The following is a 20,453-nucleotide window of genomic DNA, read 5'->3' on the forward strand; positions in this document are numbered from 1 at the left end:
TTAGTAAAAACTAGTCAGGCAAAAAAGGTAAGGCAGGTGGTTCCAAGCAGAGTGAAAGCATGTACAACTGTTACAAGTTAATAAGAAAGCATTAGAGGGAATACAAACACTCTTTCCACACACTGAACTGGGAGGGGGTAGAGATGAGATGCAGCAAGGGTTTGACAGGATTTAGTAACAGAAGATGCTGAAGGACCAGGGCCAGACCAAGACAGGTTTCATAGGCCATGCTGATGAATTAGGTCTTAATCATGAAGGCAAAAGGGACTAGCAAAGGCTTTTAAGCATGGAATGATGAGCAAAGCTGTTTTTTAAGTGGATCAATGGAGACTAGGCTGGAATGACACAAATGTAAATAAAAGGAGATTATTTTTTTTAAAGGTTTTTATTTATTTGGCACAGAAACACAGAGTACAAGTAGCCGCGCAGCAAGCAGAGGGAAAAGGAGAAGCAGGCTCTCTGCTGAGCAGGGAGGCCGAAGTGGGGCTCGATCCCAGGACCCTGGGATCACTACCTGAGCTGAAGGCAGATGCTTAACTGACTGAGCCACCCAAGTGCCCCAAAAGGAGATTATTTAATAAGTGAATCCAGATGAGAAGACACTGATTCAAACTAGGATAATGGCAGTGGAGACAAAGAGAAATGACTAAATTCACAAGACAGTGAGGAGACACTCAGTAAGGTTTACTGGTTGAATGGAATGTAGAAGCAGGTAGCAGTGAGAAGTTTCTAGCTTGGGAAGATGTCCTTTTACCTAGGAAGGAACACTGGAAGCCTGGATTTTCCTAGCCCCACCCAAAATAATATAATCCAGTCTTAAAAACAAATGAACTCCCCATAAGCCACAATTATCTGGAAAAGTGAATGATTTCTCCAGAACAAGAGACAGGAGTGCTACTGTAAATCTCTTGGTGCCTGTACAGGTCTTTGTGAGAGCCTTACCTCAAAAACAGAAGGAAGAATGAAGAAAGTAGGCAACAACACAAGTCCTATAGATTTGCCCAGGAAGTGTGAGCTATACACTGTCTTACAGGACAGAGGGACAGTGGGGGCTACGGGGTGATACTTACATGGGGAAAAGTGATTTTTCGGAGAGCAGCATCATAATTCTTAACCTCCACTTTTTCCATGAGAGGACGAATGACTAAATGGGTGTCAGTGCCTAGGGCAGGAGGGGCAGGGGTGGGGAGAGAAGGTATCAGAATTAGAAAAAGTCTTGCATGGACAGGTAAAGCAGCAGCCTAGCAGAGTGCCACCTACCTCCAGATATCAATGCTGTCGGGCTGTGGGCCACGGCTCGAACGTCATGTGTATGATGCTGGAATGGCTTTGTCCGCACCCACTGCTTCTCACTGCTGTTGGAAGTCACAGAGACCAGCTGAAAATGGAATACTGTCCCCTCGGCTGTGCCCACCACGAAACTGTCTTCTTGCTGAGAAATTAAATCATTAGGGAGGTACATTTAAGCAAAACAGGGCCCAGTATGAAAAATATTCCCTGAGGTTTTCTGTCTGCACAGCCTAAGGAAAAACTTATGCCCAGAACTGAAAAGTAAGTTATAGGGTCTTTTTCCTCCAAAGCTGACAATTCCATGGGAGGAGAAAGCTCACATAGGTAATAATGTGCCCCCTACTGACAAAATCAACAATATGTACCTCAAACTCTTATAGTGCTTTCAAATACACAAATTAGACCCCATCAGAAGAGCAACAAAAAAGATCGCCTAGGAATAAATTTAAATTAATAGTAACAGGAATTATCCTCAAAAGATTTGGAAAACAGGGACTCAGAAATGAGTACACCAGTGTTCACAGCAGCATTAGTCACAAAAGCCAAAAGATGGAAATCCAAATGTACATCAATAGATAAATGAATAAGTACAATGCAGTATATATATATAAATAATGAAATATTATTCAGCCTTAAAAAGGGATGAAATTCTGGTAATTGTATAATGTGAATAAAATTTGAAAATATTATGCTAAGTAAAATAACCCAGACACAAAAGGACCATTATTACATGATTCCACTTATATGGAGTACCTAGAAGAGCAAATTCATAGGGACAGAGAGTAGAATAAAGGTTACAAGGGACTGAGAGAAATAAGGTGTTAATTGTTTAACCAGCAGAGTTTCCGTGTGATGAGAAAGTGGTGATGATTGCACAACACTGTGAATGTACTTAATGTCACCAAAATGTACTTTAAAAAGGTTAAAATGGGGGTGCCTGAGTGGCTCAGCTGATTAAGCAACCAACTCTTGATTCTGGCTTAGGACATGATCTCAGGATCATGAGGGCTCTATGCTCAGCTCTGAGTCTGCTTCTTCCTTCTCCCTATTCGTCTGCCCCTCCACACACACACATGCGTGCACGCATACTCTCCCTCTCTCAAAAATAAAATAATTCCTTAAACAAAAAAAGGTAAAATGGGAAATTTTATGTTACGTACATTTTACCACAATAGAAAAAGTTTGGTTTTTTGGGGCTTGCTTATTTATTTATTTAAAAAAGATTTTATTTATTTATTTATTTGGCAGAGATTACAAGTAGGCAGAGAGGCAGGCAGAGAGAGGAGGAAGCAGGCTCCCTGCAGAGCAGAGAGTCCAATGCGGGGCTCACTCCCAGGACCATGAGATCATGACCTGAGCTGAAGGCAGAGGCTTTAACCCACTGAGCCACCCAGGCACCCCTGTTTTGTTTTTTTGTTTGTTTTTTAGATTTGACTTATTTATTTGACAGAGAGAAATCACAAGTAGATGGAGAGGCAGGCAGAGAGAGAGAGAGAGGTAAGCAGGCTCCCTGCTGAGCAGAGAGCCTGATGCGGGACTCGATCCCAGGACCCTGAGATCATGACCTGAGCTGAAGGCAGAGGCTTTAACCCACTGAGCCACCCAGGCACCCCTGTTTTTTTTATTTTTTTAAAGTAAAGTCAGGGCGCCTATGTGGCTCAGTCAGTTAAGCCCCCAACTCCTAATCTTGATCTCAGGTCTTGATCTCAGGGTTATGAGTTCAAGCCTCTTGGGCTCCAACAACAACAAACAAAACCCCCAGTAAACTACTGGGAATGTGGGAGGAAAAAAATGCAGAACTGAAATTCAAATGCTGAAATTTTCAAATTTTCAAACCCTGAAATCCTTTTTCTTTAGGATGAAGAGAAAGCAGGCTGAGAAGGGAAGTGGCCTGGTCAGTATCACACAAAGACCCAAGTTCCTTGGTCCTCAGTTTAAGGCTCTCTTACAAGTATGTTGAGCACTGTGACTTCTCTTAGTTTTAAAAGGTCTCGATGTATCTAGGACACCTGGGTGGCTCAGTCAGTTGAGTGTCCTACTCTCGACTTCAGCTCAGGTCACGATCTCGGGACCCCAGGACTGAGCCACACAGTGGGCTCTGCGCTCAGCAGGCAGCCTGCTTGAGGATTCTCTCCCTCTGCACACCCCGGTTCACGTTCTCTTTCAAATAAATAAATAAATCTTTTATATACAAGTAAATGGTCTTGGCATGTCTGCAATTTTTAAAATTTATTTATTTATTTGACAGAGAAAAGAGAGAAGTCCCAAGTAGGCAGAGAGGCAGGCAGAGGAGGAGGAGAGAGGAGAGAGCAGGCTTCCTGCTGAGAAGAGAGCCCAATGCAGGGCTCGATCCCAGGACCCTGAGACCATGAAGCTTTAACCCACTGAGCCACCTAGGCACCCCTTCCTATGTCTACAATTTAAAAAAATATTCCTTTGTAGTCTCAAAACCATCCTCATTTTCACTCTGGGGGCTCATATAACTTTGAGCAAGGGGGAAAAAAAAAACAAGATGGATGTTGGATAAGGAAGTGAGAAAAGCCAGGAACCTGGATCAGGAGCAGATAAACAGTCAAAGAGTATTAAGATTAGATCAGCCAGTTAAGAGACATGAGATGTCCAAACATGCATGAACATGTAAATGCCACCAACTACATACTAACTGGGCTAAGAATTATATATGAGTAATCTGCAAGGTTAAGTATCGTTTGCCCTATCAGGAGAAACTGAATGACTTTGAAATGGCATAGAAAATACTGGTATTCTTGTCCTGTGAGCCCTGTGACTATGTCAGAGCTATTTTACAACTCTGTAAACTGCAGTAATGAGAGTGATGCGAAAGAATTTTGGCTGGTGGAATGCAGCCACTAATGCCCTATGGACATGAGTTCAGCAAGAATTTGTTAAGTCAATTCATTTCAGCATTCCTGATGACCTTATAGAACTGCGTTTGTTAAACTGTCCTTTGAACTACCTATAACATCTTAGTGGTTTCCTCATTAGTTAATGAGTTACAGAAAATCTCTGACATTTCCATTTCATGTTTGTATGAGTCATGACCTTATCTTGTCCCCCCCCCCCCCAATCATCATTTAATAGCTCTTTACACAGGTAAGGAAACTGAAACTTCAAAAGCATTTGCTCTGGGTATACCACACCACCTCAACCTGTACCAGTTCTCTTTGAGGTAACTTGCAGGCATATGATGTTGAGAAGAAAGGATACAATATTAGTTATACCAGACCAGTCTCTCCCTCATCTCTAAGAATACTATTTAAAGTGCGCCTGGGTGGCTCAGTGGGTTAAAGCCTCTGCCTTCAGCTCAGGTCATGATCCCAGGGTCCTGGGATCGAGCCCTACATCAGGCTCAGTGCCACTGCTCAGCAGGGAGCCTGCTTCCTCCTCTCTCTCTCTCTGTCTGCTTCTCTACCTACCTGCAATCTCTGTCAAATAAATAAAATCTAAAAAAAAAAAAAGGAATACTATTTGAAAATCATTATCCCAAGGAAAAGTGGAGATGTTGAGCAGCTTATGAATTCACAGACTGTACCTCATCTCCAACTAAACAGCTCATTTGTGGGATGCCTGGGTGGCTGAGTTAGTTAAGTGTCTGCCTTCAGCTCATATCATGATCCCAGGGTCCTGCAATGGAGTACCACACTGGGCTCCTTGCTCATCGGGGAGCCTGCTTCTCCCTCTTCCTGACGCTTTCCCTGATTGTACCCTTGCTCTCTCTCTCTGGCAAATAAATAAATAAATAAAATCTTTGAAAATGAATAAAAAAATAAACAGTTCATTTACCACAAAAGGGGAGGACAGTTTGCACAAAATCCCACCAACAGAGGGGGACTAAGAAGGCAACACTAAGGGACACCTGGGTGGCTCAGTCGTTAAGCATCTACCTTCGGCTCAGGTCGTAATCCCAGGATCCTGGGATCGAGCCCTGCATCAGGCTCTCTGCTCGGCAGGAAGCCTGCTTCTCCCTCTCCCACTCCCCCTGCTTGTGTTCCCTCGTTCACTGTGTCTCTGTCTGTCAAATAAATAAATAAAATCTTTAAAAAAAGAAGACAACACTCACTCACTCCACATCATCTTTTCCTGAGGTGGAATCATAAAAGAACTGAAAAGGAAATGAAAGAAAACGGCTCTCTTAGGGTGCAGAGGGAACAAAGCAAGGGGAAAGCTGACCTGGAAAGGGAGAGGGGAAAGTGTCCTAATTCAATTACAGAGCAACTGTTTCACACAGAAAAACAATCTGAAGACTGACCTCTAATGAAAGCAAATGTTCACTACAACTCCCTGCAGGAATCAGTACTCGCCTACTTGATAAGGATGACAGACATCTAAGAAGATCAAAGGACTGGGTACTTGCCACCATTCACTCTTCAGTCAATGAAAATCCATTAAAAAGATATCTAAAAATAATCAGCTGTTCTGGCAAGAGAGTATAGTGGAGAAAAGCCTTGAAATTAGGATCAGTTTCAAAAGAGATGTGAAAATAATGCCAATAACACACTCACTGTGCCAGATACTGCACCTAGCACTTTTACATGCACTGCCTATTTAATCCTCCTCAAGCTCCAGAAGAATGTATTACTGGTCCCGTTTTCACAAAAGAAAATGAGGCTTAGAAATAAAGAGCCTACCCAAAGAAGACGAGTAGCTTTTTAAGTGCTACAGCTGGGATTCAAACCCAAGTCTGCCTTAGTCTGGAGAGTGTGATAAGCATTTTGAAGGCTGGAATTTGTACAATTCCATTTTTTTCCCTTAAACAAACAAACAAACATCACATAGTTCCCTGATTCTCGGGAACATATCTGCCCACATTTAAACATCTCTGAAATGAGGATATCTTATAGCTGTCAACCTGCGCATGAGGGACATGTTCAGATAAAGATCAAACATCAACATTTGCAGAATGGGGGGCACCTGGCTGGCTCAGTCAGTATAGCATGCAACTCTTGATTTCAGGGTCGTCACCTCAGCCCCTGCTGGGTGTGGCACACATTTAGAAAACTAAAATAAAAACAAATTTTATAAAACAAATAAACAAATTTGTTTTATTCAAAACAAAATAAAAACACAACTTGCAGAATGGTTGTCAAAAAAAATCTTGGGACTATAGTGGAGCAGCATGGCTGGCTGGGAGGCATGTGTGGGAAACACGGACCCTGATGACCAAGTTAAAAAGTGAATCAGGGGCACCTGGGTGGCTCAGGGGGTTAAAGCCTGTCTTCGGCTAAGGTCATGATCCCAGGGTCCTGGGATCGAGCCCTGCATCAGGCTCTCTGCTCAGCAGGGGACCTGGTTCCTCCTCTCTCTCTGCCTGCCTCTTTGCCTACTTGTGATCTCTATTTGTCAAATAAACAAAAATAAAATCTTTAAAAAAAAAAAAAGTGAATCAGAGTCCACTTGTGCATGTGAAAAAGTTTTAGGAATACCTTACTCACTTTATGTCACTTATAACTTCCTTGTTATATATGCACAGAGGTGATATAACAAATTTATGCTTAAGTCTCAAGGACCTCTTCAATAAATAAAATATAAATACTATACTTTTAAAAAAAAATTATAGGGGCACTTGGGTGGCTCAGTCAGTCAGACCACTGCCTTTGGATCAGGTCATGATCCCAGGGTTCCAGCATCGAGTCCCCCATCGGGCACCCGGCTCTCCCCACTTCTACCTCTTACCTTCTCCCCTCTCGTGTTCTCTCTCTCAAATAAATTAAAAAACGAAAAACAAACAAAAACAAAAACATTGTAGGGGCACCTGGGTGGCTAAGTTGTTAAGCGTTTGCCTTCAGCTCTGGTCATGATCCCAGGGTCCTGGGATTGAGCCCTGCATCAGGATCCCTGCTTGGTGGGAAAGCCTGCTTCTCCTTCTCCCACTCCCTCTGCCTGTGTTCCCTCTCTGTCAAATAAATAAAATCTTAAAAAACAAAAACAAAAACAAAAAAACATTGTAGAGGCGCCTGAGTGGCTCAGTCGGTTAAGTCTGCCTTCGGTTCATGTCATGATCCCAGGGTCCTGGGACTGAGCCTCAAGCTGGGCTCCCTGTTCAGTGAGGAGTCTGCTTCTCCCTCTTCCTCTGCCCCTCCCCCAGCTCATGCTCTCTGTCTCTCTCTCATGCTCTCACTCTGTCTCAAATAAATAAATCTTTTGTTTTTTTAAGATCTTATTTACTTATTTGTCAGAGACAGAGCACAAATGGGAAGCAGAGGTAGAGGGAGAAGCAGGCTCCCCTTTGAGCAGGGAACCCAATGCAGGGCTCAATCCCAGGACCCTGGGATCATGCCCTGAGCGCAAGGCAGATGCTTAAATGACTGAGCTACCCAGGCATCCCAATAAATAAAATCTTTAAAAAATAAAATAAAATAAAAAACGTACTTCCAATTTATACTATAATAGTTTGTATTACATACTGATAAAATATAACTTATACATTTAAAAAAAGCACTGTCATAGTTTAATTGGTATGGTTTCTTCTTTCCCATGATAACAAAACTATGGCATGTCCTACAATCATTTGTATCTAAGATGCAATACAATATCGTAATTACAAGCACATGGTAAAGAAAGACCAGACAGTATAAAATAGCACAGAGCACAAATTAAGCCTGCCCTCTGCCTGCTCCCTACAACTTTCCTCTCTAAAAATTACCATTAGCATTTTTAATCTTTTCAGATACTGTAAATACATATACTACCAAAACTACAATATACAGAAACTATTAAACATGTAAGTATCTACAAATGCTGCAAACACTACAAAATCTGCCTCTTCCTTTTTTTTTTTTTTTAAAGATTTTATTTATTTGAGAGAGAGAGAGAGAGAACAAGCAGGGGGCGTGGCAGGCAGAGGGAGAGAGAAGCAGGCTCCCAGTTGAGCGGGGAGCCCAATGCAGGGCTTGATCCCAGAACCCTGAGATCATGACCTGAACAAAGGCAGACACTTAACCAACTAAGCCACTCAGGCACCCGCCTCTCTTTTTAAAAACTCTATATTAGGGCGCCTGGGTGGCTCAGTGGGTTAAGCCGCTGCCTTCGGCTCAGGTCATGATCTCGGGGTCCTGGGATCGAGTCCCGTATAGGGCTCTCTGCTCAGCAGGGAGCCTGCTTCCCTCTCTCTCTCTCTGCCTGCCTCTCCATCTACTTGTGATTTCTCTCTGTCAAATAAATAAATAAAATCTTAAAAAAAAAAAAATAAATAAATAAAAATAAAAACTCTATATTAAAAGGAAAATTTCTTGGGGTGTCTACGTGGCTAAGTTGGTTAAGCTACTGACTTTGGCTCAGGTCATGACCTTGGGGTCCTGGAACTGGTCTTGTATCGGGCCTTGCACTCAGTGGGGAGTCTGCTTCTTCCTCTCTCCCTCCCCCTCTGTCCCTCCCCAGTCCGTGCTAATAAATAAATAACATCTTTAAAAAACATGGAAAATTTCTCCTACTTATTTCAACTTATTCTTCATTATAGTTACATGGGACATCTAAATGTTTCACAAGACTTTAATACCCATCAAACTGTTCTCATGGAAAACCTGTTAAGTGGGACAGAAACAACTTATAAGCAAGAAAAGCAAGCATGATTGATCTCTACACTAGATTGCATGTCCACACTTAAGAGAGCAAACAAGTCTCAAACTAAGATGACTAAGAATAAAGGATCTAGTCGGCAAATCTCAGTCACTTTCCATGCCCCAGTGCTGAAATACCCCAAGGTTTCTAAGAATTCATGTTACCAAAATGGAAGAGGCACACTTTTTCAACACAAGTCTGCTAAAGTCATATTAAAAAAGGAGAAATTTATTTTTTTCAAAATTACTATAAAATTATTTCCTAATTTCCTAAGATAGGAAGCAGAAGAGTTACATAAAGAGTGAAAAATAGCACTTCTTGGGCGCCTGGGTGGCTCAGTGGTTAAGCCGCTGCCTTCGGCTCAGGTCATGATCTCAGGGTCCTGGGATCGAGTCCCGCATCGGGCTCTCTGCTCGGCAGGGAGCCTGCTTCCTCCTCTCTCTCTCTGCCTGCCTCTCTGCCTACTTGTGATTTCTCTCTGTCAAATAAATAAATAAAAAAATCTTAAAAAAAAAAAAAAAAAGATAATGAAAAATAGCACTTCTCAAAATTCTTCTAGGGTACTTATGGCCTATCTAAATCAGACTGGATTTACTGGGGGTGGGGGAGTATCTGAAGAAAACTTCTCTGCTAACTAATATTCTAGAGGATATCCTCTAACTAGTTGTTAGGAGAATAAGAGGGTTCAAAGAAATTATGTGGGTTTCAGATGCATTTTTCTGAACTCATCTTCCTCCATAAAACACTGAGGATTAGGGAACATCATGCCACATCACTGATGTGGCCCTCTCTGTTCATCCCCCAGGCTGTAGAGGAACGGCTCCAAACAGGGACCATACTCACATCAGATACCGCAATGGACTGCACATCAGCATTTGCAATGAGATGGTTCTTCACAAGCGTCCCAGTAGCTGAGTCCCAGAACTGCACCTTCCCAGCAGAGTCCACACTTATGACAGTTCCATCAGACAAGAAGGCCACGCCCCATATGATACACTTCCGCTTAGACACACCCATATACTGCCTATCCACCAGCATCTTATGAACAGCGCTCCCTGAAAAATAAGAAAAGCCCAAATTTGAATAGCACTTCTTTTGTCTGCAAAATCCACCTATGGTAGGCATCTATTAAGTTAGCTGCCTGAGCACAGACCAGTGCTATTTAAACAACTACTAAATAGTAGTTATGGTGAACTCAGTCTGGGAACACAAAAATGGTTACCTAAAAAGACTGTGGGGGAGAAGGGAGAGGGGTGGTTGGAGACTGAGACTGGCAGGGGGAAGAGGTGCAACTGAAAGGAGACATTTGGGACTTCACTTAAAACTGCCTAAAAGCAATGTGTATTACACTTGGCTCTTTTCTAAAACCCCAGAAAAAAGGGGAGAGAAGACAACATTTGACAAAATGTTGGGAATGAAAAAGGAAACAGTAGTAACTGACATACCAGAGCCCTGAAACTAAGTCTCAAGTCAGAGTGGTAAGACCAAGAAGCCACTTGATCTATACCATGAAATCCTCAAAAGACTCAGGAACTGTGGTGACCCCCAAAATTGGAAAAAGAAGTGAAAATAGAACTAAAAAGAGAAATTGGTTGAAACTATGTTTAAGAAACTTATAGAAAAAAAAAAAAAAAAAAAGGGACGCCTGGGTGGCTCAGTTGGTTGGACGACTGCCTTCGGCTCAGGTCATGATCCTGGAGTCCCGGGATCGAGTCCCGCATCGGACTCCCAGCTCCATGGGGAGTCTGCTTCTCTCTCTGACCTTCTCCTCGTTCATGTTCTCTCTCACTGTCTCTCTCTCAAGTAAATAAATAAAATATTTAAAAAAAAAAAAAAAAAAAAAAAGAAACTTATAGATCTGGGGCGCCTGGGTGGCTCAGGTGGTTAATTGACGGTCTTCGGCTCAGGTGATTAATTGACTGTCTTCAGCTCAGGTCATGATCCTCGAGTCCTGGGATCGAGTCCCCATCGGGCTCCCTGCTCAGCAGGGAGTCTGCTTGTCCCTCTGACCCTCTCCCCTCTCGTGCTCTCTCTCTAAAATAAATAAACAAACTCTTAAAAAAAAAAAAAAAAACACCACTTATAGATCTTTCAGGTAACTATCTGCTAACTGAAAAGTCAGGCAACTCCCAAACTTCACCTCAAGTAAGAATGGAGATTCATTCTCCGAAGAGAGAGATCAGGCACAACTGAGAGTGGGATTACTATATGGAAAATAAATAAAGTGAAAATTTATTAACTGAACATTGAGAACACAAGTTTTCTTCTCAGAATGCTGATGACCAAGCTTACTATCACCAGGACATTTTTGGGAAATATGACCAGCCCAAGTAAAAAGATCAAAAAAGCCAATGTCTTTGGAGGTTCCCCAAAATAAGACTCCAGCCAAATCATCCTTCAGTGAAGCCCATGAGCAATCAGCTCTACTCATGTGGAAAGGAAGGTGCTCAGAGACACGTGAGCAAAGCCTGAATATGAAAGGCAGAGGCCACAGAGACTACCAGAAAAAAATAAATACCAGGGAGAAAACAGCCAGAGTGAAGAATACCTGACAAATATCCTGAATAACCTCAGAAAGAAAAGTCCGTATACAATGAAACAAAGAATGCTAGAAAAAAGAACCCTCAGGAAACAAACAAGAACTCTGAAAATGGCAGAACTGAAAAGCTCAGTTAACAGGATTTACAGATAAAGACAAGTGGATGCCTAGCGTGCTGAGTCGGTGGAACATGTGACTCTTGATCTCCATCCTGAAGGTTTTGAGTTCAAGCCCCACAATGAGTACAGCAATTGCTTAAAAAAAAAAAAAACAAAAAAAAAAAACTAGGGGCACCCGAGTGGCCCTCATTCCGTGAGGCTGAGTGGCTCAGCCAGTTAAGGGGCTGCCTTCAGCTCAGGTCATGATCCTGGGGTCCTGGGGCTGAGCCCCACATCGGGCTCCCTGCTCAGTGAGGAGTCTGCTTCTCCCTCTCCCTCTGCTGCCCCCTCTTGTTCATGCTCTCTCACTCATGCTCTCGCTCTCAAATAAATAAATAAAATATTTAAAAATAATAATAAAATCTAAATAAATAAGGAAAAGATAAAAATAAAGATAAACTACCAGGAAGCAGAATAAAAAGTCAAAGATATGAAAAATAAGAAGGGGGAAAAAAGACAAGAATATTAAAGAGCCAACATCCAAATAGTAAAATTTCAGAAAGAGAAAATGGAGAAACTCCTTTACCAAATAATTTAAGAATTTTCTCCAGAGCTGAGGGGCACTGGGATGGTGCAGTTGGTTAAGCATCTAACTCTTGGTTTTGTCTCAGGTCCTGGGACTGAGCCCTGTATTAGGCTCTGTACTCAGCTCAAGAGTCAACTTAGGACTCTTTCTCCCTCTGGCCCTCCCATCGCTCCCTGTCTCTCTAAAAAAAGTAAATAAATCTTCAAAAAAGTTGGGGCGGGGGAAGCACCCGGGTGGCTCAGTCGATAAAGTTATCTGCCTTTGGCTCAGGTCATGATCCCAAGGTCCTGGGATCTAGCCCCACGTAAGCTCCTTATTCAGTGGGGAGACTGCTGCCCCCCCCTTTGTGCTGTCAAATAAATAAATAAAATCTTAAGAAAAAAAAAAAATTTCTCCAAGAACTGAAAACTGGGTTTTTGGATTAAAATAATCTACCAATGGGGCACCTGGGTGGCTCAGTGGGTTAAGGCCTCTGCCTTTGGCTCAGGTATGACCCCGGGGTCCTGGGATTGAGCCCCTTGTCAGGCTCTCTGCTCGATGGGGGGCCTGGGTCCTCCTCTCTCTCTGCCTACTTGTGATCTCTGCCTGTCAAATAAATAAACAAAATCTTTAAAACAATAAAATAATCCACCAAGTATCTAATACAATTGATATTAATGGATCCACACATCAAGAAACCTAATTATTACATTTCAGAACAGTAAGTAAGTAAGATCCTAAAAGCTCCTTGGAAAAAAAAAAACAAAAAACCTATACAAAAGATCTTCCAGAATGACATCAGATTTTATAATAATACTCCATACTGAAGTTCTAAGGAAAAATAATTTCTGATCTAGAATTCTTTCTCATGAACCCCTTCTCATGATCTACCAAACAGAGGAATAAACCAGGAAACTGAATGAACAGGGGATTCTACCTGAGAGAGAAGTAAAGGAGATCCACGGAATGACAGAAATCAGGGTTCAAGACCTACAGAGGTACAGCAGGACCAGAAACTGGTACACTAGACTGGAGGTCAGAAGACTCTGGGGAGAGAATCGTTCAAGATAAAAGTGGGAGAAAGAAAATCAGATCTATCCGAACCTAATTTATACAACTGGAAAAATCTGAGGATGAATCTGTAAGACCGATAACATATATACATACATATGTGTGAGTGTGTGTGTGTGTGTGTGTGTGTGTGTATGTGTGTGTGTATATGTATGTATATATATATATATATATATATATGTATATATCAGAAATATCAGAGAAATTAGCTATAGATGGTTGTCTTTGAGGAGTGAGTGAAGGAATATTGGGGGACTCCTGCTTCTTTCTAACAACCCAAAAAGAGTCCTTTGACTATGCATGTATAACACGTAACAATAAAAAATTTGTTTAAGCATGGAGGAAAAAGAAAAATGAGACAAACCTGACCTGTTTTTACTTCCCATGTTTGGATTGGCATACAGATGGGCCCACCTAACAAGCTGAACTCATCACTGAAGTATTCCATAAGCCAATTCTGCAGGCCAAGAATTAAGAAAGTATATGGTTCTCTGCCTTTCTGATTTCATGCCTCACCAATTATGCCACTAAGATCTTATGTTCCTCATAGAGAGGCATCTACTTTTACCAAGATCTGGTATATATAAATAGGTATTCTAACTGGTCATTTGTAGTAAATGTCATTGCTCAAGGGTGAATTCTTAGTAGAGAAAACATACATATCCCATGGAATAACCAGGATTCCCCCAAAACCAGCAGTAGCAATCCAAGAAAGGCGAGAAATTCATGGCTAACATCTCACAAGGTTAATGAGATGTTAGGCCCTAAAGGTCACTGAAAGCACAAAGGCTTAAGGTTTTGGAAACCACCAATGCAAATCTGACAAACAAGACCCAAAACCCAAACGAACTTAAAAAAACAGTCACCTGATTTGACATCAAACACACTAATGTAGTCTATGGAGCCAGCTGCAACGTGGGTACCAGAGGGATGCCAGCAGAGACTCAGGATGCGACCTTGGGAGTTGTACAAGAAAAAGAAAGGGGTATACACATAAATATACAGTAAAAGGTACCTGAGTTCTCCTTTGACCACTATCTATAGGGCTAGAGTTCTACAATCTTAGCTCTCATCTCCTGCACTCCTGTTAAGAACGTTTTATAATGTTTCATAATAGATGAGGAACAACTCTACCTTGGAACCATAACAAAATATATGAAGAATATTACTTTAACAATGTAGAAATGGTTGAAAGGAGTGTAAAAAACCACAACTTTTTGAGGATGATCTGTCACTAACCTAATAAAATTTAAAGTTGCATATTTGGCTCAGCAATTGCACTGGAAATTAATCAAGGAGAAACACTTGCAGGAGTGTTCAGAAATATGTATACTGGAATATATATGCATTGCTGCCCTGATTACAGGGAGTTTGGTTAAATAAATTATGGAACACAATAAAATGAAATGCCATGCAGACTGGCATGATTGACATGGATGGATATCTGTGCTACCCCAAGTGAAAAAACAAACACAAGCACTCCCGTGTAGTTGTTCATACAAATATACAAGATTACTTCCAAAATCTTTGGGAGAAATCCAATACTTCCAAAATCTACTACTGCTTATGAAATAGAAGAGATACTTATTTTCTCTTTCACACTTGGCTAAACACAAATTGTGAATAAGCATTATATCATTTTTGTAATTAAAAAAGAGGGGTGCCTGGGTGGCTCAATGGGTTAAAGCCTCTGCCTTCGGCTCAGGTCGAGGTCCTGGGGTCCTGGGATCGAGCCCCACATCGGGCTCTCTGCTCAGCAGGGAGCCTGCTTCTTCCTCTCTCTCTGCCTACTTGTGATCTATCAAATAAACAAATAAAATATTTAAAGTTAAAAAAAGACCCAAGGGGCACCTGGGTGGCTTAGTTGGTTGTGTCAGTCTCTTAATTTTTGGCTCAGGTCATGATCTTGGGTTTGTGAGATCAAGCCATATGTCAGGCTCCCTGATCAGCAGGAAGTCTGCTTGAGATTCTCTCTTTTCTTCTGCCCTTCCCTCTGCTCATGCGCTTTAATAAGTAAATCTTAAAAAAAAAAAAAAAAAAAAAAAGGAGGGAACACCCACACCTGGTTGGCTCAGTTGGTAGAGCATGTGACTCCTGACCTTGAGGCTGTAGGTTTGAGCCCCATGACAGGTGTGGAGACTACTTAAAAATAAAATTTTCATAAATAAATAAATAAATAAAACAAAACAGAAGGAATCAGACTAGCAGATAATCAATATTACTAATGGACACAGAATACGTAAGACAGGTACTATTCTCTAGAAGGTTCAGCAAGCTATGGTCCAACAGCCAAATGAGGCCCACTAATCATTTTTATAAATAAGTTTTGCCAAAGCAGAGCCATACCTATTTGTTTAACTACTATCTACGGCTACTTTTATGGAATGAGAGTTGACAAGAGTATATGGAAGGCAAAACCTAAAATACTTACTACCTGCTATCTTTACAGAAAAAGTCTGCCAACCCCTGCCCTAGAAGTCAGTGTCAACTGGTCTAAATGGAACATAGAAAACTGTTTAAAAATTCCAGTTTTGGGGGCACCTGGGTGGCTCAGTGGGTTAAAGCCTCTGCCTTCGGCTCAGGTCATGATCCCGGGGTCCTGGGATCGGGCCCCGCATAAGGCTCTTTGCTCAGCGGGGAGCCTGCTTCCTCCTCTCTCTCTGCCTGTCTCTCTGCCTACTTGTGATCTCTCTCTGTTAAATAAATAAAATCTTTAAAAAAAAAAAATTCCAGTTTTAAGACTTTATGTACAACATTAAAACTTCAAAATGAAAATAAGTGAGAATTAACCAAGTGACTTATACAAAACACTAGCTTTCCTATTTTGAATCTCTAGTTTTCTGTAATACTAAAGCAGGTGATCATAACTATGCTACAGGATAAAGAATGCCTGAGTGAAGGACAACTTTGGGCACATACCCTATATTCAGATAAGTCAGCATATGGATAAAATATTACTTGGATGCATGGGAAAACAGCCTATCCCCAGCAGCACAGAAACCTAACTTCTTAAGGCCACTCACTGCCTCACCAAAAATGACCCTTACTTTTCTGCCGATCAAAATTTCTTTCAAACTGGATTTTGTCTGGAGTGATTTGAAACAGCTTCACAGATCCATCTTCACAGCCAACCTATTAGAGAGAGAAATAGAAAACAGAGAAGACAAGCATTTTGTCTAAATATAAATATAAACTAAATATAAATATAAAAATTCCTTCCCTAAAGCTGTCACTTGCTGTGAAAGAGAAAAATACTATGTGAGAGAAGAAAAAACTTATTGGTACCAAGAAATTGATAGTGTATTCCTGGCAGCCTTCACGTCCTAGCTAGAAAACAGGCTAATCAGTGACCTAATTCCTGTGGAGAAAATGGAAAAGAAGTAGGATTTTCACAGCACATATCTTCTAGAGACCCATGGCCTAAATAAAAGACCCATTAACTATACAACCTAAATAGAGACACATCAAGATATTTTATAAATCAGTGCAAATCAAACAAGAATCATAGACTTATCCCAGAAAATGAAATATCTAGAAGCACACGCTTTAATAACAGTGGGGGCGGGGGGGGGGGGGCATGTCTTCTCAGTCTGCACTCAAACAATTTTTGAGAAACACTGTGGCAAAACATAGTTCCGAAAGTTAACTTGTGGAAGGACCTCCCAGAACTCTTAACAGACACTAGTGTGTTGTGAATCTACAGAGGGATCTCACATTAACATGCCATATTCTCAAATGATATATACAATAAAACATAAGGCACAAGACAACAAAAACCAGTCTCCACAGCTCCTAATTCCAACTACAGTTTGAGAAATGCTGAACCAAACTAAGCCTCTCATTTCATAAATGAATAAATGAGGTCCAAAGTAGCAGCAGAAAGGATGCAAAAGGACAAGTGATTTTTAACTCTCAGTATCAACTCCAATCTTTTATTGGGGCTGCTGGAATCTACATCATATTCGAGTTGCTAAACATCATAATATGATTTAACTTTACCCTCCTGTGAACACAGAGAGGAAACTTTAAGTAAGCACAAGAGAAATCTTGCTTAAAATTACTAACAGTTGGGGGCACCTGGCTGGCTCAGTCAGTAAGCGTGGGACTCTTGATTTCAGGGTTGTGAATTCAAGCCCCAGGCTGGGTCACAGAGATTACTGAGAAATAAAATCTTTAAAATTACCAATATTTGCTTACTGACCAAAAGCTGAGAACCATGGGGACTGACAGCCATGCTCCAAATGGGTCCTCCAAAGGCATCCACGGCATACTTGATGTTTAATGCCTGCAAATCATACTCGATAATTTCTCCATTGAGTCCAGCACTAAAGAGTCGCTGTCCTTTTGCCCAACACAGAGCTTCTGTAGCCCGAGACTCATGACCTGGAAAAAACTACAGAAACATCATAACTTGTCAACCCACCATGAATTAATCAGCTAGCAGCACTGAGTGGTCATAGGCAACAAGGTAGTAATTAAAACACTTCTGTAGAAATAACTATTGTGGGGTCTTATTTTATCAGAAGATCATATTAATTAAGATTTTGTTTTTAGATTCAAATTTTAGTTACCTATACAGTTGGTTTTGTTTCTCTAAGAATTTTTCTGCAAAACCTTTCCAGTAAGATAAAGTTTGTATACAACTCTATTTGACATATCCAATTAAAAAATATATGTAACTATCTTGACTGGGTGATGGTTTCAAAGGTTTATGTATGTCAAAGTTATCAATGTATATAATTTTTCTTTTTAAGATTTTAATTATTTGAGAGAGACAGGGAAAGAGAGGATGAGCTGGGGGAGTAGAGGGAGAGGGAAAAGCGGACTCCTCTACTGAGCAGGGAGCCCAATGAGGGGCTCCATCCTGGGACTTTAGGATAGCAACCTCGGCCAAGGCAGATGCTTAACCAACTGAGCAACCCAGGCGCCCCAATGTATATACTTTAAATTCATGCTGTTTATAGTGTCAATTCTACCATTAAAATTTTTTTTTAAGATTTTATTTATTTAATATATAGAGAGAGAGATAGCGAGAAAGGGAACACAAGCAGGGGGAGTAGGAAAGAGAGAAGCAGGCTTCCCGCTGAGCAGGGAGCCCAATGTGGGGTTCGATCCCAGCACCCTGGGATCACAACCTGAGCCAAGGGCATACAGGCACTCAGGCACCCCTAAAATTTTTTTAAAATAAAATAAATGAGGGCACCTGGCTGGTTCAGTCAGAAGAGCATGAGACTCTTGATTTCAAGGTCGTGAATTTGAGCCCCACATTGGGAGGATGTAGAGATCACTAAATTAAAAAAAAAAAAAAAAAAAGGAATAACCTTTTAAAATAAAAAATTTAAAAATAATAAACAACGTAGCTCAATCCAGTGTTTCATTCAAGTCTCGGATTTCTAAGTGTTTTCTTAACACTTAAAAGAGTTTTCAGAGTTGGGGTGCCTAAGTGGCTCAGTGGGTTAGGCCTCTGCCTTCGGCTCAGGTCATGGTCTTGGGGTCCTGGGATCAAGCCCGGCATCGGGCTCTCTGCTCGACCAGGAAGCCTGCATCCCCCTCTCCTTCTGCCTGCCTCTCTGCCTACCTGTGATCTTTCTCTCTCTCTGTCAAATGAGAGAGGGGGAAGCAGGGTCCCTGCCAAGCAGAGAGCCGGACGTGGGGCTCGATCCCAGGACCCCAAGATCATGACCTGAGCTGAAGGCAGAGGCCTAACCCACTGAGCCACCCAGGCACCTCTAAATAAATAAATGTTTTTTTTTTTTTTAAGATTTTATTTATTTGACAGAGAGAAAGACATCAAAAGTAGGCAGAGAGGGAGGCAGAGAGAGAGAGGGGAGGAAGCAGGCTCCCTGCGGAGCAGAGAGCCCGAAGTGGGGCTCGATCCCAGGACCTGGGATCATGACCTGAGCCGAAGGGAGAGGCTTTAAGCCACTAAACCACCCAGGCAACCCAATAAATAAAATCTTTTTAAAAAAAGTTTTCATACACATCAAGGCATTTTATTCTTAAATCTGCTCAGCACGAAAGGTACAATTTTTCCTCTCTGTTGTTAACAATAGTTGGGAAGAGACTATGGAGAAAGCAAAAGATAAGAATGAATTAATTACTGCTGAAAAAAGAAGAGTTAAAAAAAAATAAGAGACACTCAGTAAAGAATGACTGAAATACTCTTTAAACAAGTATTAACTCAGGAGTGGCTCTGTACTAGGCCCTTACTAAATGATGGGAATACAGATATCAATACCAGTGACATAGTCTCAATTTGAAGTTTAGTGGGGAAGAAAAAGATTAAACAAACATATGAACTATTATATAATTTTAATCATCATAATGACAAGAAATATCCAGAGTGCAACAAGCAAGTAGCTAATAGCACATTTTTCATAGTATAGAATCTGGCCTATTTGCGATGATGACCAATTTTTTAACTTTTTCGGTTCTTCCAGGGTCAACTCCATTAAGTCATCCCTTTTCAGGATTCCTAAACCCACATCATCAGAGTAAGGCAATGCTCCACTAAGATTCTATGTCTGTGCTTAGCTTTACCATAAAATTTACCTACTGTTTGGAAACTGTATACTCATATTTCCTCCACTGGACACTGAGCTCCTTCAAGGTAGGGCCTCTGACACTTGTCATAATGCCTAATACTTGCCACTCACTCATTTAGAAACAATTGCAGAATGTCTAAATTCCAAGTACTAGGCTGCTGGGCACTGAATTCATCTATCTATCCGTTCACAGGCATCCACTCAGTGCCTAGGATGCATAACACAATAAATGTGAAATGAATTATATTGTTGCACCCCAAATCAGTAATCAGTGCCTTTGAAGAATGTGCTGCTCTAACAGCCCTCTGCATTCCCCCAAACGGTATTTTCCTCTTTAATCCCACATATAGGCAATTAGATCTACATTCTCTCAGACAGATGAACTTAGAAATCAATCTTCCTACCATCAAGTCACCAGAAAGTTTGATACTAAGACGTTTCATGTTTTTTTCTGAATTGACAATGAAATGGGTACTGACAACACCAGCAGAAAATGTCACCTTATCAAAGTTGCAGTGGTGCAGAGACAGATATAAAGCAATGGTCCTAACAGCTTCCCCCCCGGTTTTTTGTTTTTTTTTTTAAAGATTTTATTAATTTATTTGACACAGAGAGAAAGACAGCTAGCAAGAGGGAACACAAGCAGGGGCAGTGGGAGGGAGAAGCAAGCTTCCTGCTGAGCACGGAGCCCGATGTGGGGCTTGATCCCAGGACTCTGGGATCATGACCTGAGCCGAAAGCAGGCACTTAACCAACTGAGCCACCCAGGC

At 41.3% G+C, this 20,453-nt stretch overlaps 1 protein-coding gene across 2 annotated transcripts in view; it reads right to left on the bottom strand.

Moving 5' to 3' along the window:
* Positions 1–20,453, bottom strand: part of UTP4 (UTP4 small subunit processome component) — a 37,053-nt gene that overhangs the window by 14,765 nt on the left and 1,835 nt on the right. For both annotated transcript variants that reach the window (XM_059153127.1, XM_059153128.1), the window contains exons 3-8: positions 17,340–17,531; positions 16,186–16,270; positions 14,005–14,094; positions 9,709–9,920; positions 1,261–1,432; positions 1,071–1,162 (exon numbers count right to left, since the gene is read on the bottom strand). In XM_059153127.1, the coding sequence (XP_059009110.1) occupies positions 1,071–1,162; positions 1,261–1,432; positions 9,709–9,920; positions 14,005–14,094; positions 16,186–16,270; positions 17,340–17,531 (843 nt within the window). The remainder of the gene's footprint in view (positions 1–1,070; positions 1,163–1,260; positions 1,433–9,708; positions 9,921–14,004; positions 14,095–16,185; positions 16,271–17,339; positions 17,532–20,453) is intronic.

Source organism: Mustela lutreola, chromosome 16 (genome assembly GCF_030435805.1).
Source record: "Mustela lutreola isolate mMusLut2 chromosome 16, mMusLut2.pri, whole genome shotgun sequence".
In the NCBI taxonomy this organism is placed as follows: Eukaryota; Metazoa; Chordata; class Mammalia; order Carnivora; family Mustelidae; genus Mustela; species Mustela lutreola.